Source organism: Pristiophorus japonicus, chromosome 8 (assembly GCF_044704955.1).
Source record: "Pristiophorus japonicus isolate sPriJap1 chromosome 8, sPriJap1.hap1, whole genome shotgun sequence".
Lineage (NCBI taxonomy): Eukaryota > Metazoa > Chordata > Chondrichthyes > Pristiophoridae > Pristiophorus > Pristiophorus japonicus.
Window position 1 is genome coordinate 237,335,935 of NC_091984.1, and position 27,819 is coordinate 237,363,753.

Sequence of the window (27,819 nt, forward strand, 5' to 3'; positions counted from 1 at the left end):
AGGTTGCAGAGACTGGGCTTGCATTCCCTCGAGTGTAGAAGATAAGGCTTAATCTAATAGAGGTGTTTAAGATGATTAAAGGATTTGATAGGGTAGATAGAAAGTATTTCCTCTGGCGGAAGGGTGGAGAGGGGGTCCAGAAGAAGGGGGAATAGAGTGAAGTGCCCCATTCCTGCTTTCTCGCCATACCCCTTGACCCCCCTAGTAGTAAGGACTACATCTAACTCCTTTTTGAATATATTTAGTGAATTGGCCTCAACAACTTCCTGTGGTAGAGAATTCCACAGGTTCACCACTCTCTGGGTGAAGAAGTTTCTTCTCATCTCAGTCCTAAGTGGCTTACCCCTTATCCTTAGACTGTGACCCCTGGTTCTGGACTTCCCCAACATTGGGAACATTCTTCCTGCATCTAACCTGTCCAGTCCCGTCAGAATTTTAAACGTTTCTATGAGATCCCCTCTCATTCTTCTGAACTCGAGTGAATACAAGCCCAGTTGATCCAGTCTTTCTTGATAGGTCAGTCCCACCATCCCGGGAATCAGTCTGGTGAATCTTCGCTGCACTCCCTCAATAGCAAGAATGTCCTTCCTCAAGTTAGGAGACCAAAACTGTACACAATACTCCAGGTGTGGCCTCACCAAGGCCTGTACAACTGTAGTAACACCTCCCTGCCCCTGTACTCAAATCCCCTCGCTATGAAGGCCAACATGCCATTTGCTTTCTTAACCGCCTGCTGCACCTGCATGCCAACCTTCAATGACTGATGTACCATGACACCCAGGTCTCGTTGCACCTCCCCTTTTCCTAATCTGTCACCATTCAGATAATAGTCTGTCTCTCTGTTTTTACCACCAAAGTGGATAACCTCACATTTATCCACATTATACTTCATCTGCCATGCATTTGCCCACTCACCTAACCTATCCAAGTCACTCTGCAGCCTCATAGCATCTTCCTCGCAGCTCACACTGCCACCCAACTTAGTATCATCCGCAAATTTGGAGTTAAGATACAGATCAGTCGTGATCTGTTTGAATGGTGGAACAGGCTCGAGGGGCTGAGTGGCCTCCTCCTGCTCCTATGCTTGACAACAGTTGTACTGTCCTCTTGGCATCAGTCTGTCGAGGCAAAAGCACTAAAGACAAGAGGAAGGAATTCTGACTCCCCTCCAAAAAAAAACAAGCACTTATATCCCCCCCACTCAAACAGAAACACAACACACTGACTGGAGGCAAAGGAGTTAAGTTCTGCATAAGTTTTGCTTTCAATGTATTTTTAGAAACAGCGTCAGCGGTGACTTTAATATATAAATAACGTGCCATCTTTAACTTGTACAAATCACAGGGAGACCACACTGTATGAACTTTGGCATTCTACTTGCAAAAGGTCATTAATGTCTAGAGGTTCAGCAAGGACAACTGCCGAGATCGAAAGAGATACCGAGGAGGTGGCCATTTGGCTCATTAATCCGAAAGTTCCTCCCCAGCCCAGTTCCCATATCAGGTTCCTTGGAGAATTACAGGATTTCTGCCTCCACTACCCTAGCCAAAGCGCTGATCAGGCTTTTTGTGACTAAGTTCCTGAGGCCCAAAACTTGGGCTCCATCTATCTGTTTGAGTGGGAATAACTCCAGAAACCAGAAATGATGCACATGTAACTAAACTATCTGACTTGAGGACACCGGTTTAAAACAAAAAAAAAAAGGACCAAAGGGTTAGACCTGCTTCTCCTCCACAGGGGGGTGAATATCACGCATTTGACTCCAGCAGGAGCAAGTGGTCCTATTTTGATTAACTCTATTTAAAAAGAAGCTGGGCTTGCCGCATTCCGGGCCGCATGTATCTAACTTGGAGATCTCAAGTAGCCAGGGAGGAAGCATTCATTCATTTTGAAAACGGGTAAACCAATGCTTTCTGTGGGTTACATTACTCCAAAAAGCAACTCTTTGAACAATTTCTATAATGCCAATTGGTAGATTTGCCGTTTGGCTATTGAGCGGAATTATTTCAATGGGTCATCGTGCCTCACGAAGGTCGCTAACAGTTAGCCCGACAACTCTCTTTCAGACTGTCTTTCGGGCGAGACGTTAAACCGAGGCCCCGACTGCTCTCTCAGGTGGATATAAAAGATCCCACGGCACTATTTGGAAGTAGTGCAGGGGAGTTCTCCCCGGTGTCCTGGGGCCAATGTTTATCCCTCAATCAACATAACAAAAAACAGATTATATGGTCATTATCACATTGCTGTTTTTGAGACCTTGCTGTGCACAAATTGGCTGCCGCGTTTCCCACATCACAACAGTGACTACACTCCAAAAGTACTTAATTGAATATAAAGCACTCAGACGTCTGGTGGTCGTGAAAGGCGCTATATAAATGCAAGTCTGTCTTTCTTACAACAGGAGGCAGCCACCTACTTGCTGACTTTCACTTTGACGGGTCTGGGTCTGGGCGGGAGATCTGGCGAGTTGTAGATTTCCTCAATGAGTTTCCTCGTCACCTTGCGCGTGGGCATGACCGTCTCAGTCTCGTATCGAGACAGCTTATTTTCGATTCCAGTTAGGTTGAAGGAGGACAAGTCAACATTCTACAAAACAAAGAAAGAAAATGGGATACCCGTCGACAGACACGGAAAAGGTGAAAGAAGAATCATTTTCCAGCACTCACCTTCCAAGGATCGTATTGCAGCGCTTTCAACACGAGAGAGGCGACTGAATACCGCAGTGCTCCGAACACATAGGCCGAACACACAGACCTAGGGCGCTTCAGGTTGGGGTGATTACAGATCCTTCGCAACTGTATCAGCAGGTTAAGAACACTAACAAAATGGCGAGACCTCAGGGCTTCTATTGTGCTGTTGGTCAAAAGAGGTTTTCAAAATCAGCAGCAGATAATCAGAAACTATCAATCCACAACAGAAACGTGAAGAAGCTTCCCCAACCCAATCGTTCCATCAACCTAACCAAGGTTAGCCGAGGCATGGAATACAAGAGCAGGGGGATTATGCTGGAACTGTATAAAACACTGGTTAGGCCACAGCTAGAGTACTGCGTGCAGTTCTGGTCACCATATCAGGAAAGATGTGATTGCACTGGAGAGGGTACAGAGGAGATTTACGAGGGTGTTGCCTGGACTAGAGAATTTTAGCTATGACAAAAGATTGGATAGGCTGGGGTTGTTTTCTTTGGATCAGAGGAGACTGAGGGGAGACTTAATTGAGATGTATAACATTATGAGGGGCCTAGATAAGAGTGCATAGGAAGCACCTATTTCCCTTAGCAGAGGGGTCAATAAGCAGGGGATATAAATTTGAAGTAATTGGTCGGAGGTTTAGAGCGGAGTTGAGGAGAAATATTTTAACCCAGAGGGTGGTGGGGGTCTGGAACTCACTCCCTAAAAGGGTGGTAGAGGCAGAAACTGTCACCATATTTTAAAAGTACTTGGATGTACACTTGAAGTGCAGAAACCTACAGGGCTACGGACCGAGAGCTGGAAAGTGGGATTTGGCTGGGTAGCTCTTGGTCGGTCGGCCGGCGCAGATACGATGGCTCGAATGGCCTCCTTCCGTGCTGTAAATTTCTCTGATTCTATGATGTCTTGCAGCTAACGTGTGCCCTGCACACACCACGCGTCACACACACTTAACAGATGCAAAGCAATCTTGTAAGAAAGAGAAAGCCAGTTCCAGACTGGCAGCCTGAAACTTATTGACCTCAGTCACAATTAGCTGGGTTACCAAATGGTGTACTGGAGCAGTGGCCTAAAAGGTTAGCAGCGAAACAACACAACTGTACCTCTGACTGCCCAGGGGCAACAGCTAGGGTAATACTCGAGAGAGAGAGAGATGTACAACAGAGTGCAAAGATGAGATCGGCAGAGATTTTTCTGATCAATTTCCATCTTTAGGGGGCATTATCTCAGGATAAGGGGTCGGCCATTTAGGACTGAGCTGAGGAAGAATTTCTTCACTCAGAGGGTTGTTAATCTTTGGAATTCTCTGCCCCAGATGCTCAGTCGTTGAATATATTCAAACATAGAAACATACAAATTAGGTGCAGGAGTAGGCCATTCGGCCCTTCGAGCCTGCACCACCATTCAATAAGATCATGGCTGATTATTCCCTCAGTACCCCTTTCCAGCTTTCTCTCCATACCCCTTGATCTCTTTAGCCGAAAGGGCCATATCGAACTCCCTCTTGAATATATCCAATGAACTGGCATCAACAACTCTCTGCAGCAGGGAATTCCACAGGTTAACAACTCAGTGAAGAAGTTTCTCCTCATCTCAGTCCTAAATGGCCTACCCCTTATCCTAAGACTGTGTCCACTGGTTCTGGACTTCCCCAACATCGGGAACATTCTTCCCGCATCTAACCTGTCCAGTCCCATCAGAATCTTATACGTTTCTATGAGATCCCCTCTCACCCTTCTAAACTCCAGTGAATAAAGGCCCAGTTGATCCAGTCTCTCCTCATATATCAGTCCAGCCATCTCTGGAATCAGTCTGGTGAACCTTCGCTGCACTCCCTCAATAGCAAGAACGTCCTTCCTCAGATTAGGAGACCAAAACTGAACACAATATTTCAGGTGAGGCCTCACCAAGGCCCTGTACAACTACAGTAAGACCTCCCTGCTCCTATACTCAAATCCCCTAGCTATGAAGGCCAATATACCATGTGCCTTCTTCACCGCCTGCTGTACCTGCATGCCCACTTTCAGTGACTGATGTACCATGACACCCAGGTCTCGTTCCACCTCCCCTTTTCCTAATCTGCCGCCATTCAGATAATATTCTGCCTTCGTGTTTTTGCCCCCAAAATGGATAACCTCACATTGATCCACATTATACTGCATCTGCTATGCATTTGCCCACTCACCTAACCTGTCCAACTCACCCTGCAGCTTCTTAGCATCCTCATCAAAGCTCACACTGCCACCCAGTTTAGTGTCATCTGCAAACTTGAAGATATTACACTCAATTCCTTCATCTAAATCGTTAATGTATATTGTAAAGAGCTGGGGTCCCAGCACTGAGCCCTGCGGCACTCCACTAGTCACTGCCTGCCATTCTGAAAAGGACCCGTTTATCCAGACTCTCTGCTTCCTGTCTGCCAACCAGTTCTCTATCCACGTCAGTACATTACCCCCAATTCCACGTGCTTTGATTTTGCACACCAATCTCTTGTGCAGGATCTTGTCAAAAGCCTTTTGAAAGTCCAAATACACCACATCCACTGGTTCTCCCTTGTCCACTCTACTAGTTACATCCTCAAAAAATTCCAGAAGATTTGTCAAGCATGATTTCCCTTTCATAAATCCATGCTGACTTGGACCGAACCTGTCGCTGCTTTCCAAATGTGCTGCTATTTCATCTTTAATGATTGATTCCAACATTTTCCCCATTACTGATGTCAGGCTAACCGGTCTATAATTATCCGTTTTCTCTCTCCCTCCTTTTTTAAAAAGTGGTGTTACATTAGCTACCCTCCAGTCCACAGGAACTGATCCAGAGTCGATAGACTGTTGGAAAATGATCACCAATGCATCCACTATTTCTAGGGCCACTTCCTTAAGTACTCTGGGATGCAGACTATCAGGCCCCAGGGATTTATTGGCCTTCAATCCCATCAATTTCCCGCTTAATAAGGATATCCTTCAGTTCCTCCTTCTCATTAGACCCACTATCCCCTAGTACATTTGGAAGGTTATTTGTGTCTTCCTTCATGAAGACAGAACCAAAATATTTGTTCAATTGATCTGCATTTCTTTGTTCCCCATTATAAATTCACCTGAATCCTATTGCAAGGGACCTACGTTTATCTTCACTAATCTTTTTCTCTTCAAATATTTATAGAAGCTTTTGCAGTCAGTTTTTATGTTCCCTGCAAGCTTCCCCTCGTACTCTATTTTTCCCCCTCTTAATTAAATCCTTAGTCCTCCTCTGTTGAATTCTAAATTTCTCCAAGTCTTCAGGTTTATTGCTTTTTCTAGCCAATTTATATGTCTCTTCCTTGGTTTTAACACTATCCTTAATTTCCCTTGTTAGCCACAGTTGAGCCACCTTCCCAGTTTTATTTTTACTCCAGACAGGGATGTACAATTGCTGAAGTTCATCCATGTGATCTTTAAATGTTTGCCATTGCTTATGCACCGTCAACCCTTTAAGTATCCTTTGCCAGTCTATTCTAGCCAATTCACGCCTCATACCGTCGAAGTTACCTTTCCTTAAGTTCAGGACCCTAGTTTCCAAATTAACTGTCACTCTCCATCTTAATAAAGAATTGTACCATATTATGGTCACTCTTCCCCAAGGGACCTCGCACAACAAGATTGCTAATTAGTCCTTTCTCATTACACATCACCCAGTCTAGGATGGCCAGCTCTCAAGTTGGTTTCTCGACATATTGGTCTAGAAAACCATCCCAAATACACTCCAGGAAATCCTCCTCCACCGCATTGCTACCAGTTTGGTTAGCCCAATCAATATGCAGATTAAAGTCGCCCATGATAACTGCTGTACCTTTATTGCACACATCCATTATTTCTTGTTTGATGCTGTCCCCAGCCTCACTACTACTGTTTGGTGGTCTGTACACAACTCCCACTAACGTTTTCTGCCCTTTGGTATTTCGCAGCTTCACCCATACCGATTCCACATCATCCAAGCTAATGTCCCTCCTTACTATTGCATTAATTTCCTCTTTAACCAGCAATGCCACCCCGCCTCCTTTTCCTCTCTGCCTATCCTTCCTAAATGTTGAATAGCCCTGGATGTTGAGTTCCCAGCCTTGGTCACCCTGGAGCCATGTCTCCGTGATGCCAACTACATCATATCCGTTAACTGCTATCTACCCAGTTAATTTGTCCACCTTATTGTGAATACTCCTCGCATTGAGGCACAGAGCCTTCAGGCTTGTCTTTTTAACACACTTTGCCCCTTTAGAATTTTGCTGTAATATGGCCCTTTTTGTTTTTTGCCTTGGAGTTCTCTGCCCTCCACTTTTACTATTCTCCTTTCTATCTTTTGCTTCTGCCTCCATTTTATTTCCCTCTGTCTCCCTGCATAGGTTCCCATCCCCCTGCCATGTTAGTTTAACTCCTCCCCAACAGCACTAGCAAACACTCCCCCTAGGACATTGGTTCCGGTCCTGCCCAGATGCAGACCGTCCAGTTTGTACTAGTCCCACCTCCCCCAGAACCGGTTCCAATGTCCCAGGAATTTGAATCCCTCCCTTCTGCACCACTCCTCAAGCCACGTATTCATCTGAGCTATCCTGTGATTGCTACTCTGACTAGCTTGTGGCACTGGTAGCAATCCTGAGATTACTACTTTTGAGGTCCTACTTTTAAAATTTAGCTCCTTGCTCCCTAAATTCGTCTCGTAGGACCTCATCCCGTTTTTTACCTATATCGTTGGTACCAATGTGCACCACGACAACTGGCTGTCACTCTCCCTTTTCAGAATGTCCTGCACCCGCTCAGACATCCTTGACCCTTGCACCAGGGAGGAAACATACCATCCTGGAGTCTCGGTTGCGGCCGCAGAAACGCCTCTCTATTCCCCTTACAATCGAATCCACTATCACTATAGCTCTCTCACTCTTTTTCCTGCCCTCCTGTGCAGCAGAGCCACCCACGGTGCCATGAACTTGGCTGCTGCTGCCTTCCCCTCATGAGTCATCCCCCTCAACAGTACCCAAAGCGGTGTATCTGTTTTGCAGGGGGATGACCGCAGGGGATCCCTGCACTACCTTCCTTGCACTGCTCTTCCTGTTGGTCACCCATCCCCTATCTGGCTGTGTACCTTTAACCTGCGGTAAGACCAACTTGCTAAACCTGCTATTCATGTCATTCTCAGCATCGTGGATGCTCCAGAGTGAATCCACCCACAGCTTCTGTGCCGCAATGCGGTCTGTCAGGAGCTGGAGGCGGATACACTTCCCGCACACGTAGTCATCAGGGACACAGGAAGCGTCCCTGACTTCCCACATAGTACAGGAGGAGCATAACACGTGTCCGAGCTCTCCTGCCATGTCTTAACCCTTAGATTAACTTAATTTGGCAACAACAATGCTAAAGGTTACTTACTGATAAAGAAAAGAAAAAGTAAATCTACTTACCAATCACTTACCCCTTTCGCTGTGACGTCACCTTTCGATTTCTTTCTACTTCTTTTTTGCCTTCTCTCCCTGCTGCAGCTGCACCAGCTGGCCTCCCACACCTCCTCGCTGGTCCCCGAACTGCTGGGCCTTTTATAGGCCGCTGCCGCTCCCACTCACCTCGCTGGTCCCCGAACGACTGGGCCTTTTATAGGCCGCTGCCGCTCCCACTCACCTCGCTGGTCCCCGAACGACTAGACCTTTTATAGGCCGCTGCCGCTCCGACTCCCGTCTCTCCGACGCACCTTGCTGGTCCTGCACTATTCCCATATCCCTCGATTCCCTTACTATCCAAAAATCTATCAATCTCTGTCAAGACGGAGATTGATAGATTTTTGGATATTAAGGGAATCAAGGGATATGGGAACAGTGCAGGAAAGTGGAGTTGAGGTCGAAGATCAGCCTTGATCTCATTGAATGGCGGAGCAGGCTCTGGCCTACTCCTGCTCCTAATTATGTCATTTGTGGGACTTAAATATAGCAGGAAATCTCATATATTCCTATAAATATCCTCAGCTCAAATACTGAAGTAATAGCAAGTGAAGGATACATCATTACATGGACATTTGAAATGCAAAACAGAGCTATATATAGCAGCACATGCAATAAAATCTCATTGGGTTTGTAATACAACGCGCAGTACAGCCGAGTTTCAAAATGACGCACCATTTAATACTATATAAGAACATAAGAATTAGGAACAGGAGTAGGCCATCTAGCCCCTCGAGCCTGCTCCGCCATTCAACAAGATCATGGCTGATCTGGCTGTGGACTCAGCTCCACTTACCCGCCCGCTCCCCATAACCCTTAATTCCCTTATTGGTTAAAAATCTATCTATCTGTGATTTGAATACATTCAATGAGCTAGCCTCAACTGCTTCCTTGGGCAGAGAATTCCACAGATTCACAACCCTCTGGGAGTAGAAATTCCTTCTCAACTCGGTTTTAAATTGGCTCCCCCGTATTTTGAGGCTGTGCCCCCTAGTTCTAGTCTCCCCGACCAGTGGAAACAACCTCTCTGCCTCTATCTTGTCTATCCCTTTCATTATTTTAAATGTTTCTATAAGATCACCTCTCATCCTTCTGAACTCCAACGAGTAAAGACCCAGTCTACTCAATCTATCATCATAAGGTAACCTCATCATCTCCGGAATCAGCCTAGTGAATCGTCTCTGTACCCCCTCCAAAGCTCGTATATCCTTCCTTAAGTAAGGTGACCAAAACTGCACGCAGTACTCCAGGTACGGCCTCACCAATGCCCTGTACAGTTGCAGCAGGACCTCCCTGCTTTTGTACTCCATCCTTCTCTCAATGAAGGCCAACATTCCATTCGCATTCCTAAGTGCCTAATGCACCTGCAAACTAACTTTTTGGGATTCATGCACAAGGACTCCCAGGTCCCTCTGCACCGCAGCATGTTGTAATTTCTCCCCATTCAAATAATATTCCCTTTTACTGTTTTTTTTTCCCCCAAGGTGGATGACCTCACACTTTCCGACATTGTATTCCATCTGCCAAACCTTAGCCCATTCGCTTAACCTATCTAAATCTCTTTGCAGCCTCTCTCTGTCCTCTACACAACTCGCTTTCCCACTAATCTTTGTGTCATCTGCAAATTTTGTTACACTACACTCTGTCCCCTCTTCCAGGTCATCTATGTATGTTGTAAACAGTTGTGGTCCCAGCACCGATCCCTATGGCACACCACTAACCACCGATTTCCAATCCGAAAAGGACCCATTTATCCCGACTCTCTGCTTTCTGTTAGCCAGCCAATTCTCTATCCATGCTAATACATTTCCTCTAACTCCGCGTACCTTTATCTTCTGCAGTAACCTTTTGTGTGGCACCTTATCGAATGCCTTTTGGAAATCTAAATACACCACATCTATTGGTACACCTCTATCCACCATGCTCGTTATAGCCTCAAAGAATTCCAGTAAATTAGTTGAACATGATTTCCCTTTCATGAATCCATGCTGCGTCTGCTTGATTGCACTATTCCTATCTAGATGTCCCGTTATTTCTTCCTTAATGATAGTTTCAAGCATTTTCCCAACTACAGATGTTAAACTAACCGGCCTATAGTTACCCGACTTTTGTCTGCCCCCTTTTTTAAACAGAGGCATTACATTAGCTGCTTTTCAATCCGCTGGTAACTCCTCAGAGTCCAGAGAATTTTGGTAGATTATAACGAATGCATCTGCTATAACTTCCGCCATCTCTTTTAATACCCTGGGATGCATTTCATCAGGACCAAGGGACTTGTCTACTTTGAGTCCCATTAGCCTGTCCAGCACTACCCCCCTAGTGATAGTGATTGTCTCAAGGTCCTCCCTTCCCACATTCCTGTGACCAGCAATTTTTGTCATGGTTTTTGTGTCTTCCACTGTGAAGACCGAAGCAAAATAATTGTTTAAGGTCTCAGCCATTTCCACATTTCCCATTATTAAACCTCCCTTCTCATCTTTTAAGGGACCAACATTTACTTTAGTCACTCTTTTCCGTTTTATATTTCTGTAAAAGCTTTTACTATCTGTTTTTATGTTTTGCGCAAGTTTACCTTCAAAATCTATCTTTCCTTTCTTTATTGCTTTCTTCGTCATTCTTTGCTGTCGTTTAAAATTTTCCCAATCTTCTAGTTTCCCACTAACCTTGGCCACCTTATACGCATTGGTTTTTAATTTGATACTCTCCTTTATTTCCTTGGTTATCCATGGCTGGTTATCCCTTCTCTTACCGCCCTTCTTTTTCACTGGAATATATTTTTGTTGAGCACTATGAAAGAGCTCCTTAAAAGTCCTCCACTGTTCCTCAATTGTGCCACTGTTTAGTCTGTGTTTCCAGTCTACTTTAGCCAACTCTGCCTTCATCCCACTGTAGTCCCCTTTGTTTAAGCATAGTGCGCTCGTTTGAGACACTACTTCCTCACCCTCAATCGGTATTACAAATTCAACCATACTGTGATCACTCATTCGAGAGGATCTTTTATTATTATTCCTGTCTCATTACACAGGACCAGATCTAAGATAGCTTGCTCCCTTGTAGGTTCTGTAACATACTGTTCTAAGAAACAATCCCGTATGCATTCTATGAATTCCTCCTCCAGGCTACCCCGTGCGATTTGATTTGACCAATCGATATGTAGGTTAAAATCCCCCATGATTACTGCCGTTCCTTTTTCACATGCCTCCATTATTCCCTTGATTATTGCCCGCCCCACCGTGAAGTTATTATTTGGGGGCCTATAAACTACACCCACCAGTGACTTTTTCCCCTTACTATCTCTAATCTCTACCCACAATGATTCAACATTTTGTTCATTAGAGCCAATATCGTCTCTCACAACTGCCCTGATATCATCCTTTATTAACAGAGCTACCCCACCTCCTTTCCCTTCTTGTCTATCTTTCCGAATCGTCAGATACCCCTGTATGTTTAATTCCCAGTCTTGGCCACCCTGCAACTATGTTTCTGTAATGGCCACCAAATCATACCCATTTGTAATGATTTGTGCCGTCAACTCATTTACTTTATTTCGAATGCTGCGTGCGTTTAGGTAGAGTGTTTTAATACTAGTTTTTAAACCATGATTTTTAGTTTTGACCCCTCCTGCAGCCCCTTTATATTCAGTGGCCCTTTTTGTTTTTTGCCTTGGGTTTCTGTGCCCTCCACTTTTACTCATCTCCTTTATGTCTTTTGCTTTTGTCTCCTTTTTGTTTCCCTCTGTCTCCCTGCATTGGTTCCCATCCCCCTGCCATATTAGTTTAACTCCTCCCCAACTCCTCCCCTATAAAATGATAATTGCTGAAGACTTAAATCAACAATCCATACCACTGTAAATTGGTGATAAAATGCTAAATATTTTATGCAGTCTGTGATTTTAGAACTGCTCACCAATGCCAGAGATCAGAGCATTTTACTCAGTCAGAATTATCCCAATGAGGGGGGAGTACAATGTTATAACAACGTTCAGTTTCTCAGCTGCAACTCAAAATCCAATTGCAGCATGAAAGACGATTTGAAAGTTGAGCAGACAGTCTCATTTTTCTGCTGCCACATTGAAAACGTTTACACTCAACCCAGACTTGGAGCACTGGGCACAGTTCTGATCTCCATATTATAATGAGGATATAGAGGCATGGGAGAAGATGCAAAGGAGGATCCCAGAACTAGGGAGTTCTAACCATCAGGAAAGATTGAACAGACAGGGGCTCGTCGCTCTAGAAAAGAGAAGACTGAAGGGTGACCTGATTGAGCTCTTTAAAATTATCAAAGGATTTGATAGGGTTGGCGTAGACAAGATGTTTCCACTTGTGGGGGAGACCAGAACTAGGGGCCATCAATATAAGATAGTCACTAATAAATCCAACGGGGAATTCAGGAGAAACTTCTTTACCCAGAGAGCGGTGAGAGCTCGCTGCCACAAGGAGTGGTTGAGTCGAATAGTGTAGATGTATTTAAGAGGAAGCTAAACACACGAGTGAGAAAGGAATAGATGGATATGTTGATGGGCTGAGATGAAGCAGGGTGGGAGGTGTCACGAGTAGAGTATAAACACCGGCATGGACCTGTTGGGCTGCTTCTGTGCTGTAAATTCTATGCAATGCTATGCTAACCAAAGTTCCCGTTAAGCTTCGCAGTCTGGGGGTACCACGCAAGCTGCTTGTCGGCTTTACAGTGGAAAATCCGTGCATGCGTGGAAACTGAATGGGCCCGCAACCCTTTAAAAGGGCCACGCACCCCCAAAAACAAATTAGAGGGAACATCGCATTCAACTCTCTCCCCGACTGTGCCTGAATAACTCCATGATAGTTCTGGGATAAGCTGAAAGAATACACTTCATATCTACCATTAAACCACGCTTTAAATTTAAGTGATAAATGTATTTATTATTTATAAAATCACACTTCTATTGTGCTGCTGACAATGCATGAACCCTGATGCGACACTGGAGAAAGTGTGTCAGAACAGCAATCTGAAGAGGACAAAGGGGTCAATTCCCCAGTGCTATGCAGGCGCAAACCATTCTTGCTATACGCAAATCTTAATTGGAGCTACGTGCTGACATTTGTTGGAAAATAACATTTCTCGGTATAATCTGAAAGACAACAATTCTCCCAGGGAGGAAGTTCACAAAGAACTCTCTGCTGTTACTAATACGTCAAACAGAGGACTAGTTAAGTATCTTGCAAGTGTGTCCTTAATCCAGTTTGAGCGTCGGGTACTCTAATTTCCCCCAATAGCTGAGTGAGTAAATGCACTCCGCTTTGTCACAGCAAGCTCCCACAGACAGCAATGTGATAATGACCAGATAATTTGGCTTTGTTATTTTGAGGGATAAATATTGGCCAGGACACCGGGGAGAACTCCCCTGCTCTTTTTCGAAATAGTGCCGTGGGATCTTTTACATCCACCTGAGAGAGCAGACGTCTTAGTTTAACGTCTCATCCGAAAGACGGAAGCTCTGACAGCGTAGCACTCCCGCAGCAATGCACTGGAGTGTCAGCCTATGCCCATTCTACTCAGGAGAGGGATAGATCAGGTCAGTATCCATTCATGGCCTGCTGGCTAACGTGTTGATATATGAGGTTTGGCTGTGGTATCCTCTGATTCTACAAGCCTACTGTAATGTATTGGCTTCATGGGTTTTTTGCTTAAGAATTCATAGCAACACATTGCTATTAAGAACTAGTTGGTTTATTAGCAACGGTTTAACAATCACACTACACATTACCAGTTCATCCACCAGGCTCACAACCACCTGCCCTATCGTGGATCCCCTGAACCCAACTGGCTGGGGTTTTATTGAGTCTTGTGAACATCATGTGACTGGCGAAGCCACTCCCAACTCTCTACAAACCTGTGAGCATACTCACAGTGCGTACATTACACCTACCAACGGGCTCACACATTAAATGATCCGCAGGTTGAGGTGCCAGAAGGGGTTGCCAGCATCCATGAAACCAGACCCTCACTAGACTCGGAGAAACTGGAGAGGGTAGCAGGAGAGGACAGCCAATCTGAACTTTTCCCCCGACTTAAAGCTTCCTAAATTAAGAATTTTTTTGCATCAATTTGCAAAATGCCATGGCTCAGCTCGGATTCTGTCCTAAATCAACACAAAGCAAAGATCGCTTTACAAGCAGCATCTATTTTGCATCTCGTGAAAGATGCTACTTACCCAGCTTGGAACATGACGTCTTCATACATGATTTTCTGCCGCTTTGACAGGCAGCATTTCAGAATGTGCTCATATTTCTTCGGCAGCTGTTTCTCCACGTCCCGCTTTGATCGCCGCAAGATGAACGGTTGGATCATCTAGGAGGTGAAGATCCAGGTACTTTTAAATTCTACATGCAACATTTTAATGCTTGCAATTAAAAATATCAAAGGTGAAAGACAAATATAATTACTTAATGCTGACAAACATGCGGCACAAAAAAATAGCCCAATATTACAACCCATTTTACAAGGACAGTGAAGAGAGACAGATGTGAAGTGCGCTTGCAGACATTCTCTGGCGTGATTTTGCAGAACAACAACTTATATTTATATAGCGCCTTGAACATAGTAAAACGTCCCAAGGTGCTTCACAGGAGCGATTATTAAACAAAATTTGACACCGAGCCGCATAAGGAGCTATTCGGACAGGTGACCAAAAAGGCAGGTATTAAGGAGCGACTTAAAGGAGGAGCGAGAGGCAGAGAGGTTTAGGGAGGGAATTCCAGAGCTTAAGACTGTGGGAACTCAAGGCACGGCTGCCAATGGTGAAGTGACTAAAATTGGGATGCACAAGAGACCAGAATTGGAGGAGCACAGAGATCTTGGGTTGTGGGGCCAAGTGGGGGGGGGGGGGGTTACAGAGATACCAGGGGGCGGGGGGGGATTTGCAAACAAAGATGAGAATTTTAAAATTGAGGCATTGCCGGAGCAGAAGCCAATGTAGGTCAGCGAGCACAGGAGTAACTCGAGATGAAAAGTAAATGGCTAACTATCCAAAATGCATTACATAATGGATATTTTTGTGTAAAATTACTTTTACAGAAAAGGAGAAAAGCTTGCAGAAATTAGCCAATGTGTGTTTGGTGAGATGGGACTGTATCAATGCATCGCATGTATTGCTGCATTGCCTGGAGTAACCATGCAACTACCTTAAAAAGATAACTATTTACCTTTGAGGGTAATGGTTTCTATGTCAAGTGAAAGCATATGTCCTGCACTACATGGCAAGTTATTCTGAAGCAACTGGTCTCAGCCCTGTCGGTTCCTTGTGCAATGCACCTTGTACTGACCAAGGTGAAAGACTCTCAATTGCTTCCGAAAATAATGCAGCTCTGAACCATGCTCCAGGAAGTACAAGAGGCCACTGTACGGTCTCCCTTACAGGAGAGGTACACCATCTCCACATGGTGATGGTGACAGATTAGTAAAAAGGGAGGTGCAACGAGACCTGGGTGTCATGGTACATCAGTCATTGAAGGTAGGCATGCAGGTACAGCAGATAGTAAAGAAAGCAAATGGCATGTTGGCCTTCATAGCGAGGGGATTTGAGTAAAGGAGCAGGGAGGTCTTACTGCACTTGTACAGGGCCTTGGTGAGACCACACCTTGAGTATTGTGTGCAGTTTTGGTCTCCTAATCCGAGGAAGGACGTAATTGCTATTGAGGGAGTGAAGTGAAGGTTCACCAGACTGATTCCCGGGATGGCAGGACTGACATATGAGGAAAGACTGGATCGGCTAGGCTTATACTCACTGGAATTAAGAAGAATGAGAGGGGATCTCATAGAAACTGATATAATTCTGACAGGATTGGACAGGTTAGATGCAGGAAGAATGTTCCCGATGTTGGGGAAGTCCAGAACCAGGGGACACAGTCTAAGGATAAGGGGTAAGTCATATAGGACCAAGATGAGGAGAAACTTTTTCACCCAGAGAATTGTGAACCTGTGGAATTCTCTACAGAAAGTTGTTGAGTCCAGTTCGTTAGATATATTCAAAAGGGAGTTAGATGTGGCCCTTACGGCTAAAGGGATCGAGGGGTATGGAGAGAAGGCAGGGGTGGGGTACTGAGGTGAATGATCAGCCATGATCATATTGAATGGTGGTGCAGGCTCGCAGGGCCGAATGGCCTACTCCTGCACCTATTTTCTATGCCATTTTCTCAGCCAGGCAAGCCATGGACATGAGCCCACAGCTGACAGCTTAGAGGAGTTATATGCTGGAAAGCCGGGCTCCTCTACTGCCAGACTGCCTGCCACGATCCCGCCCCACCCCAAGACTTTCACTTTGCTTATCCAAGTGAAAGCAGAAGCTGTGCTCACCCTATGCATCCTTATCACCAATTTGTGGCAATAGTCTTGATTTTCATCTGTACCAACTTTCACGGGGAAATCCAGGTACGGTCTGGAAATTCCGGGCAGCAGGAAATGCATCATGGTCCACAGCTCCATTGGGGTATTTTGTAACGGAGTTCCAATCAAAAGCAGGCGCTGCTGACTAAAAAAAAAAGGTTGCTGAACAAATCATTCCATAATCAATCAAAAATGAGTTGTGGTCAAGCCGATCAAACATTACCTTTTAACTTGCTGACGGACCACTGAAGATGGGCTCTTCCCATCCTCTCCTTTCCACTGTCCTCCCACCTTTCCCCGAAACATGTTGCCGGTGTGCAGTCCCAGATGACCAGCACCCTCCTGTACCACACCCTCCTGCCTGGGCAATCGGTATCTGTGGACTATTCAACCATGTGGGACATTTGAGCCGCAACCCACACTCGTCTCACTCCATGTCCACACTGCCATGCTTCTCAGCAGGGGTCAACTGGGTAGGCAATCGAGAGGCAGGAACTCTGGCCGATTCCCTCTCTCTCGCCACCGCCACCGCCTCCCCCCCCCTTTCAGGAACTAAGTTAGAAAACACTTCTACACACAGGATGGTAGAAGTTTGGAACTCTCTTCCACAAATGGCAATTGATGCTAGGTCAATTGTTAATTTTAAATCCGAGATTGATAGATTTTTGTTAACTAAAGGTATTAAGGGTTATGGGCCAAAGGTGAGTATATGGAGTTATGTCACAGATAAGCCAGGATCTCATTGAATGGTGGAACAGACTGGATAGGCTGAATAGCCTCCATGAATGGCTGCATGAAACACAAAAGATAGTCTGCAGGTATAACAAGTGACCAGGAAGGCCAATGGATTCTTGGCCTTTATTTCAAAGGGGATGGAGTATGAAAGCAGGGCAGTCTTGCTACAGTTATACAGGGTATTGGTGAGGCCACTGCATGCAGTTGTGGTTTCCAAATTTACGAAAGAATATACTTACTTTGGAGGCAGTTCAGAGAAGGTTCACTAGGTTGATTCCGGGGATGAGGGGTTTGAGGAAAGGTTGAGTTGGTTGGGCCTCTACTCATTGGAATTCAGAAGAATGAGAGGTGATCTTATCGAAACGTGTAAGATTATGAGGGGGCTTGACAAGGTGGATGCAGAGAGGATGTTGCCACTCATCGGGGAGACTAGAACTAGAGGGCATAGTCTTAGAATAAGGGGCCGCCCATTTAAAACTGAGATGAGGAGGAATTTCTTCTCTCAGAGGGTTGTAAATCTGTGGAATTCGTTGCCTCAGAGATATGGAAGCTGGGTCATTGAATAAATTTAAGACAGAAATAGACCGATAAGGGGATAAGGGGTTATGGGGAGCGGGCAGAGAAGTGGAGTTGAGGTCATGATCGGATCAGCCATGATCTTATTGAATGATGGAGCAGGCTCGAGGGGCCATATGGCCTACTCCTGCTCCTATTTCTTATGTTCTGGACTCCCCCAACAAAGGAAATTATGTCTCTCTATCCAACCCATCAACTGCTTTAATCATCTTAAATAGCCCAATTAGATCATCGCTTAGTCTGCTATACGTAAGGGTATAAAAGTCTAGTCTGTTCAATCTGTCCTCATAATGTAACCCTTTTAGCCCCGGTTTCAATCTGTGCAATGCATTATTGAGACGCACAGACACTACCAACCCCATCAAATCTGTTAATTGTCTTAAATACCACAAATAAATCAAATATACTCCATTCCAGAAAATACCACATCATCTCTACTCACAGTGACAGAAACAAGCTCTCAGTTATATTGTCAGAGATACAGTCCTTTAAATCTAAACGTGCCCATGATCACAGTGATAGGCTGAAGCTAGTTCCTGCTGCATTAACATAAACGCAAGTGACCCAGACCTCTTGAGGTTGAATAGGGCCTCCCAATGCCGCTCGGTCGTGTTCCTAAGCTGTTGCACCTCATCCAGTATCAGGTACTTCCACCTCTTCCTCCGAAAGGCTTGGTGGTCCTTTAACAGCAGCTTGTAGGAGGTGATACACACGTGGAAGGAGTTGGGCTCCGTCCAATACTGCAAACAAGAAATGTACAGTTGTCTACTCTGGTTCCCAGTATTTGTTCTTTATCATCTTATAGATTAAGGACTACAAAGAAAGAACGAGTGGCGCATACTAAAATGAAAGCTATAGAATGTACAGCACAGAAACAGACCGTCCGGCCCAACAGCTCTGTGCCAGTGTTTATGCTCCACGCGAGCCTCCTCCCACCCCTCTTCATCTCACCCAATCAGCACATCAGCCATGGAGCAGACTCGAGGGGCCAAATGGCCTACTCCTATTTCTTACATCCCTGTACTCCTTTCTCCCTCATGTGTTTATCCAGCTTCCCCTTAAATGCATCGATACTATTCAGCTCAACCCCTCCCTGGGGCAGCAAGTTCCACATTCTCACTGCTCTCTGGGTAACGAAGTTTCTCCTGAATTACCCATTGGATTTATTAGTGACTGTCTGATATTGATGGCCCCTAGTTCTGGTCTCTCCCACAAGTGGAAACATCTTCTCTACATCTACCCCATCAAACCATTTCATAATTTTAAAGACCTCGATCGGGTCACCCCTCAGCCTTCTCTTTTCTGGAGAAGAGAGCCCCAGTCCTTTCAATCTTTCCTGACTATTATAGCTGAAATAAATAAATTAATATAAGCATTACCTCTCTCTTGACTCTACGTTCCTTCCTTGTGCCAAAGTACATCATGATCTTGAGTCCTGGACACCACCGTTTGAATTCCATTTCCCAATTAAGCATTTTACAAGTTCGCACTACAACCAGATGTGGACCCCAGATACCTTAAGACAAAAATACAGATCATGCATCAAAATTTGAGGCTGCATCTGTCACAATAAATTCAAAATTTCTCCGAGACTGGATCAACAAACGTGCGCTATTTTGAATGGGAAGGCAATCACAAACAGAACTTTAAAACTATGCTTTACAAATAAAAGACTATTAAACCAGTCACTTCTAACTTCACTTCAAATCACAAAAACACATCTAAGCCTAGAGTTAAAAAGAAAAACAAATGCTACATGTTCTCAAATAAAGCCAGTTGTGATCAAAGCTCACAACTGTATCATTAACCTCTCCTCCTCTCTTGGATGCTGATCCAGCTGCTGTCCATTTCGGTCATTTTCTGCTATTATTTCGCAAAGGATGCAAACTGCTTAGTACACGAACATGTGCAGATATAATTTCTAGCTCAACTACAATGAAAAGAGTTGGCTGAAATTGTTCAAGTCGGTGGCAGGGGCAGTGTTGGGAAATCAGGGAGACAAGTTTATAGCTGTCAGGCAACAATTTTAACAAAATTGTGAGAGTGAATGTGACGTACTTAACTCTTGCTTCTATTCCTCAAGCACAAAATCTAGGCTGACATTCCCAGTGCAGTACTGAGGGGGTGCTGCACTGTTGGAGGGGCAGTACTGAGGGAGTGCTGCACTGTCAGAGGGGCAGTACTGAGGGAATGTTGCACTGTCGGAGGGGCAGTACTGAGGGAATGTTGCACTGTCGGAGGGGCAGTACTGAGGGAATGTTGCACTGTCGGAGGGGCAGTACTGAGGGGGGTGCTGAACTGTTGAAGGGGCAGTACTGAGGGAACGTTGCACTGTCGGAGGGGCAGTACTGAGGGGGGCGCCGCACTATCGGAGGGGAAGTACTGAGAGAGCGCCGCACTGTCGGAGGGGAAGTACTGAGGGAGAGCTGCACTGCCGAAGGTACCAATGTTTCAGATGAGACTTAAACCGAAGCCCCGTCCGCCCACTTAAGACAGATGTTAAAGATCCCACAGCCACTATGCCTGGTGTCTTGGTCAATATTTATCTCTCAACCAACACCACTAAAATGATAATCTGGTCATTTATGTCACTGTCTTTTGTGGGAGCTCGCTGTGTGCAAATTGGCTGCCGCGTTTCCTACATTACAACAGTGACTACACTCCAAAAAGTACTGCACTGGCCGTAAACACCTTTGTGATGTCCTGAGGTCGATAAAGGCTCTGTATAAATGCAAGTCTTAAAGGGAAAGAGGTTGAGTCTGAAAAATAGACTGAACACAATGACACGAGACGCACAAGCCAGCAGATTTCCCCGACTGGACAATATCACCAAGTCCAGACGATTGCTGCTCTGCCAGCACGCTCAGCTGTCCTCCCAAAACACAAATGTACATTTTCCCAATTGTGAACATCAAACTGATCAGGTTGTAACGATCGCAGAAAATATTCAGATCTGAGCTCTGCATCCTTGCTATCGCCTTACCTTCATTCGAGGCGAGATGGGCTAGAAATCCAATGATCTGCACAGTCTTGCCTAATCGTGAGTCGTCGGCCAAAATCCCATTTAGTTTTCTTCTATGCAGGGCAGCTAGCCAGTCCACCCCGATCTGCTGGTATTCGCGAAGAGTCCCGTGAAGCAAGAAAGGGGCAACGTTCCTCACCTGTCGGAGAAAAGGAAAAGGCCTCCTAGTTTGTACTTTGAACACGCCAATGCACCAAAAAGCCACTCCCCCCGCGCACAATCGGCCCAAGGAACACAATTACCGAGGATGCATAACGCGCTGTGCCCTTGGGCAGGAGGGGCTCGGCAGCAGCAGAAACCTCGGCGATGTCCTTCCTCGGCCTCCTCCCCTCGGCTGGATTGGTTACTCTCTCCGCCGCTCTGTACTGCTCTACGCTCAGCAAGGAGTCGATTGCCACCTCTTGCTCCTGACTGCCAAATTCGGCAGCAAACTCTTCTTCCATTTCTGAAACACAGAGACCGCACCTGGAGTATTGTGTACAGTTTTGGTCCCCTTCCCCAAGGAAGGATATACTTGCCGTAGAGGGAATGCAACGAAGGTTCAATAGACAGATTCCTGGGATGGGGGGTGGTGGGGGGGGGAAATTGTCCTAGAATCATAGAAATTTACAGCATGGAAGGAGGCCATTTCGGCTCATCGAGTCCACGCCGGCCAACCAAGAGCTATCCAGCCTAATCCCAACTTTCCAGCTCTTGGTTGTAGCCCTATGAGGAGCGATTGAGTAGACTAGGTCTATATTCTCTAGAGTTAAGAGGAATGAGAGGTGATCTCATTGAAACATACAAAATTCTTACAGGCTTAACAGGGCAAATGCAGGGAAGATCTTTCCTCTGGCTGGGGAGTCTAGAACCAGGGGTCACAGTCTCAGGATAAGGGGTCGGCTATTTAGGACTGAGGGGAGGAGGAATTTCTTCACTCAGAGGGTGGTGAATCTTTGGAATTCTCTGCCCCAGAGGGCTGTGGATGCTCAGTCGTTAAATATATTCAAGGCTGAGATCGATAGATATTTGAATATTAAGGGAATCAAGGGATATGAGGATAGTGCAGGAAAGTAGAGTTAAGGTAGATCAGCCATGATCTCACTGAATGGCGGAGCAGACTCGAGGGGCCGAATAGCTTAATCCTGCGCCTAATTCTTATGTTCTTATTAGTATCCACAATGAATTGTACAAGATTCAGATGGTTTGTGTTAATCATACAGAAACGAGGCAAACTGCAGGAAACAAGCCCTAAATTTATCAAAAGGCTGATTGAGTTAGATAACAATCATTATTCAATTCACAAAGTGCTCTTCCACAGATTTAAAATAAATCACTTCCAAGGTTTTACCTGTCCCAAGTGGATGTATAACATACCTTCATCCTCCTCATAGTCATCATCTTCACTGTCAGAAGAATCTGGAGCTGGCCAGTCAAAGTTTTCTGAATAAGCGCCCGCATACTGTCGAACAAGATCTTCCAGCGGCATTTCAGCTGAAAGCAAATTAAATATTAATTGCATGTGAACGTAGCAACAGGAGGAGGCCATTTGGCCCCTTGAGGCTGCGCCACCATTCAATTAGATCATGGCTGATCTGTAACTCAACTCCATTTACCCGCCTTTGCTCCGTATCCCTCGATGCCCTTACCCAACAAAAATCTAGTGATCTCAGCCTTCAAAGTTCCAATGGTTCCCCAGCACCCACTGCCTATTGAGGGAGAGAGTTCCAGATTTCTACCACCCTTTGTGTGTATAAAGTGCTTCATGATTTCTCTCCGAAATGGCCTCGCTCTAATTTTACGGTTATGTCCCCTCATTCTTGATTCACTCACCAGAGGAGATAGTTTCCCTTTATCCATCAAATCCCTTTATCATTTTAAATACCTGGATTAGAGCACCCCTCAAATAAAAACAGAATATGCTTGGAAATACTCAGCAGGTCAGGCAGTGTCTGTGGAGAGAGAAACAGAGTCACCATTTCAGGTCGCTGACCCTTCGCCAGTTTCTCTCGCCACAGACGCTGCCTGACCTGCTGAGTGTTTGCAGCATTCTCGGTTTTTATTTCAGATTTCCAGCATCCGCAGTATTTGGCTTTAGATCATTCCTTCCAAACTCAAGGGAGTGCAAGCTAAATTTATGTAACCTGTCCACATCATTTAACTCTAAATCACAGTATCACACTGAATCCGCCCTACTCCCCCTTCCCAAGCCAATGCAAGGTTCTTTTAAATTCAACAACTTGTATTTATATAGCGCCTTTAACATAGTAAAACGTCCCAAGGCGCTTCACAGGAATGTTACAAGACAAATCAAATACATTTGACACTGAGCCATACAAGAAGAAATGACGGCAGATGCTTGGTCAAAGAGGTAGGTTTTAAGGAGCGTCTTAAAGGAGAAAAGAGAGGTAGAGAGGCGGAGAGGTTTAGGGAGGGTGTTCCAGAGCTTGGGGCCCAGGCAACAGAAGGCACGGCCACCAATGGTGGAGCGATTATAATCGGGGATGCTCAAGAGGGCAGAATTAGAGGAGCGCAGACATTTTGGGGGGTTGTAGGGCTGGAGGAGATTACAGAGATAGGGAGGGGCGAGGCCATGGAGGGATTTGTGAACAAGGATGAGATTCAGCAGCCCCGCTTACCTTGTTTGGCTAAATCTGCCAATTCACTGCGATGGTCAACGATGCCCTCAACAGCCTCCTGTTCTTCGATGGTTTCTTCACAGTCTTCCACTGAAAATGGATGTCGGAACACAGTTTTTTTAAGTTTCATTTGCAAGCAGACATAAAAACCCCTTTAATGGCAGATGACAACCTACAATTAACAAACCTGCTTCCCCAGCAAACGAATCACTAGCTTTTCTTTTGCTTTCGATGCCCAATGGATCCTACAAATTAAAAATACACCACTTCAGACTTAGTTTTAATGGTTGCAAGGATTATTCTTTTACCAAGGTGAGTAAAATTTGAAGTACTTCTCCATGTTGATGATAGATCCATATTCTGTTATTTAAAAAATCTTGGCTTAATCCTTTATCCAACACTTTTTATATATACACTGGACAGGACCCTATTAAAAAGGTTCTGTAACATCACAGTTTAATATACAAATTGTCCATTTGAGAACTTACTAAGTCACTCAGCTTTTCTGACTTGGGCCAGGACAAAGCAGAGTTTTGGCCTGAGAACAAAAGAATATCCAAATATTACAAATACAGTACTCAAGCACTTACACAAGTTTAAAGTTAACAAATAACTTTGCTCTGTGGGCTTGAAAGTGCCCAAATATAAACCCAACAATTTGTTTTAGAAAATGGCTGAACTACATTCTTAACCTCTGTTTAATGATTCCTTTCGTAAATGTAATGCTTGTCTTCGCTGCTCTTCCATATAAAGCTGCAATTTGACTTCCACAACCTGAAAACAAAATGCAGAACTTTAAAAACTGCCTTTTTCCAATCCGTACTCAAGACATTCTCGATATGATACAGTGCTGGGGCAAAAAAAATATTTTCTCACTGCCATGCACCCTACCTAAAATACTGATTACCCGAGAAGATCGAATTATAGAATGGCGACAGCCATTCGGCCCGTCGAGCCCGTGCTCAATATTTCTTCCCTTGCACTCATCTTTGCGAATAGTCAGGTGCTAGAAAGTGCAAACATCTATCGCCATTTATATGGTGCATTTAAAGTGCTTCAGAGGCATGGTCAGACAAAAATGGATGCTGAACCAAATAAGGAGATGTTAGGAGAGGTGGTCAAAAGCTTGGACCAAAAGGTGGATCTTGGAGATGAGGGGGTTGACTTATGAGGATAGGTTGAGTAGATTGGGCCTATACACATTGGAGTTCAGAAGAATGAGAGGTGATATTGAAACATAAGATAATGAGGGGGCTCAACAAGGTGGATGCAGAGAGGATATTTCCACTCATAGGGGAAACTAAAACTAGGGGACATCATCTTAGCACAAGGGGCTGCCCATTTAAAATGGAGATGAGGAGGAATTTCTTCTCAGAGGGTTGTAAATCTGTGGAATTCACTGCCCCAGAGAGCTGTGGAGGCTGGGTTATTGAATATATTTAAGGTGGAGATACAGATGTTTGAGCGGTAAGGGAGTAAAGGGTTATGGGGAGCGGGCAGGGAAGTGGAGCTGAGTGCATGATCAGATCAGCCATGATCTTATTGAATGGCGGAGCAGCTCGAGGGGCCAAATGGCCTACTCCTGTTCCTATTTCTTATGTTCTTATGAAGTAGGAGAGGGAGATGGAGACACAAGGGTTTAAAAGGGCGAACTCCAGAATGTATAAAGACCAGTGTCTTATCAGAAATTCCAACAAGCATGGATGACTCCCTCAAATCCTCTGGACTTCAAGCTAATTTCTTTCCCTCTCCCCAACTCTCCCCGAAAGCCTGATCAGGGTCAAACAGAGTAAAGAAACCAAATGCTGTTTATACTTTACATAATCACCTCACCACGCCGGGAATGATTCTACAATATCTCCAGCCCTAGGTGCTGTGGGATTCGCCCTGCTGCACAGCTGTTTCAAAGTTACAACTTGTGAATCCATTACTGGCCACAGCACCCTTCGCTAATGACGGGCTAAACCTGTAGTCAGCATCACCTGGCAAATCACAACACTTCATTACTCGGGCCGACTACCTCATCCATTACCCAGTTCCTGCATGGTCAGTTGAACAACAACTTACATCAAAGGCATTCTATAAATGCAAGTAAAATGTCCCAAGGCGCTTCACAGCAACGTTATCAAACACCGAGCCAAATAAGGAGATATTAGGTCAGGTGACCCAAAGCTTGGTCAAAGAGGTAGGTTTTGAGGAGTGTCTTAAAGGAGATGATGTTAAAAGGACACTGGTAACTGGTGTGCAACGGCCACCCCTACGTTAAAAGAATTAGGAAAAGGGGAGGTGCAACGAGACCTGGGTGTCATGGTACATCAGTCATTGAAGGTTGGCATGCAGGTACAGCAGGCGGTTAAGAAAGCAAATGGCATGTTGGCCTTCATAGCGAGGGGATTTGAGTACAGGGGCAGGGAGGTGTTGCTACAGTTGTACAGGGCCTTGGTGAGGCCACACCTGGAGTATTATGTACAGTTTTGGTCTCCTAACCTGAGGAAGGACATTCTTGCTATTGAGGGAGCGAAGGTTCACCAGACTGATTCCCGGGATGGTGGGACTGACCTATCAAGAAAGACTGGATCAACTGGGCTTGTATTCACTGGAGTTCAGAAGAATGAGAGGGGACCTCATAGAAACGTTTAAAATTCTGACGGGTTTAGACAGGTTAGATGCAGGAAGAATGTTCCCAATGTTGGGGAAGTCCAGAACCAGGGGTCACAGTCTAAGGATAAGGGGTAAGCCATTTAGGACCGAGATGAGGAGAAACTTCTTCACCCAGAGAGTGGTGAACCTGTGGAATTCTCTACCACAGAAAGTAGTTGAGGCCAATTCACTAAATATATTCAAAAGGGAGTTAGATGAAGTCCTTACTACTCGGGGGATCAAGGGGTATGGCGAGAAAGCAGGAAGGGGGTACTGAAGTTGCATGTTCAGCCATGAACTCATTGAATGGTGGTGCAGGCTCGAAGGGCTGAATGGCCTACTCCTGCACCTATTTTCTATGTTTTCTATGTCTATGTTAATTTACATACAGGCATCTTCCACCCTTTAAAATGAAGTTTGGGACCTGGCATCAGTCACCTTTAACTCATTTTAATGTGGAAGCAAGTCATCCTCGACACCAGGGGACTGCCCAAGAAGAAAGGAGGCGAGGCGGAGGGGATTAGCAAGAGAATTCCAGAGCTTAAGGCCCAGGCAACTCGCTTGGAGAGATGAAAATCGGGGATGTGGCATTGGGTCTCTGCACTATGGTGTCTGAAACAGGCATGATAAAGCATCAATGGCAGACCCTGACAGCAGCACACCTGCACCACAGCACACTGCACTGACAACATTTTGTTTCAACAGCACTCACAATGCCAGATAACTCCAAATGTTGTCAGGCAAATTTGGGAATACTGTCACGAGTAATTAATGTTCCAGGTGGCAGACCTGTTGTATTATTTCCGGCACTTGCTGCAACATATCTGTACTTGCGGCGGACTTGAGCTCGACAGATGGTTATTGCAATCAGGACTCATTAGATACTTCACCTTTTCGATATTGCACCAGAAGTGCTGCACTTCTCGAGCAACCGAAGCAGCTTTTCGCCTTAGTTTGGCATGGTCTTCTCTTCTCGCTCTCTCTTCATTCAGCTTCTGTTCTTCATGATGGCGTACAACAGTTCGTGCAAGCTGGTTGCAATAAAGATTTTTTTTGCAAATGAATTATCACCATAGATAATCTATATTAATCATAACACAATAAAAACAGCTCGAGCAATTTATCGTCGCCGTAAAATTTCATTTTTCAAAATTGCTGCTTATAATACACAATGCATTTAATGCTAGCGTTTACTGAGCTGCAAAACATTAATTCTGTTGATTAAAAAAGAACTCACATTTATATTACATTGAATTTACAGCACAGAAACAGGCCATTCAGCTCAACTAGTCCATGCCGGCGTTTATGCTCCACTCGAGCCTCCTCCAGTCTTTCCTCATCTAAATCTATCAGCATAACCCTCTATTCCCTTCTCCCTCATATGCTTGTCTAGCCTCCCCTTAAATGCATCGATACTATTCGCTTCAACCCCTCCCTGTGGCAGCGAGTTCCACATTCTCACCACTCTGAGTAAAGATGTTTCTCTCTTGTATTTAACGCCCCATCACTCTCCCATAAGTATAAAGATCTTCTTTACATTTACCCTGTCCGACCCCTTCATAATTTTAAAGACCTCTATCAGGTCACAAATATCTCGATCACGTCAAGAAAAGAAAAAGACTTGCATTTATATAGCGCCGTTCACATCCTCGGGACGAGTCAAAGCACTTCACGGACAATTAATGACTTTTGGAATCTGCCTGGACCAATCTTCAT

At 45.0% G+C, this 27,819-nt stretch overlaps 1 protein-coding gene across 8 annotated transcripts in view; it reads right to left on the minus strand.

Moving 5' to 3' along the window:
* The window catches only part of ep400 (E1A binding protein p400), a 180,597-nt gene that overhangs the window by 90,055 nt on the left and 62,723 nt on the right, over window positions 1-27,819 (minus strand). For all 8 annotated transcript variants that reach the window (XM_070888131.1, XM_070888132.1, XM_070888134.1 and 5 more), the window contains 14 exons: window positions 26,994-27,134; window positions 24,156-24,237; window positions 23,952-24,001; window positions 23,651-23,708; window positions 23,464-23,553; window positions 22,202-22,318; window positions 21,088-21,290; window positions 20,807-20,984; window positions 19,203-19,339; window positions 18,394-18,563; window positions 16,483-16,657; window positions 14,342-14,478; window positions 2,667-2,853; window positions 2,417-2,586 (listed from right to left, as the gene is read on the minus strand). In XM_070888131.1, coding sequence (XP_070744232.1) covers window positions 2,417-2,586; window positions 2,667-2,853; window positions 14,342-14,478; window positions 16,483-16,657; window positions 18,394-18,563; window positions 19,203-19,339; window positions 20,807-20,984; window positions 21,088-21,290; window positions 22,202-22,318; window positions 23,464-23,553; window positions 23,651-23,708; window positions 23,952-24,001; window positions 24,156-24,237; window positions 26,994-27,134 — 1,895 coding nt within the window. The remainder of the gene's footprint in view (window positions 1-2,416; window positions 2,587-2,666; window positions 2,854-14,341; window positions 14,479-16,482; window positions 16,658-18,393; window positions 18,564-19,202; window positions 19,340-20,806; window positions 20,985-21,087; window positions 21,291-22,201; window positions 22,319-23,463; window positions 23,554-23,650; window positions 23,709-23,951; window positions 24,002-24,155; window positions 24,238-26,993; window positions 27,135-27,819) is intronic.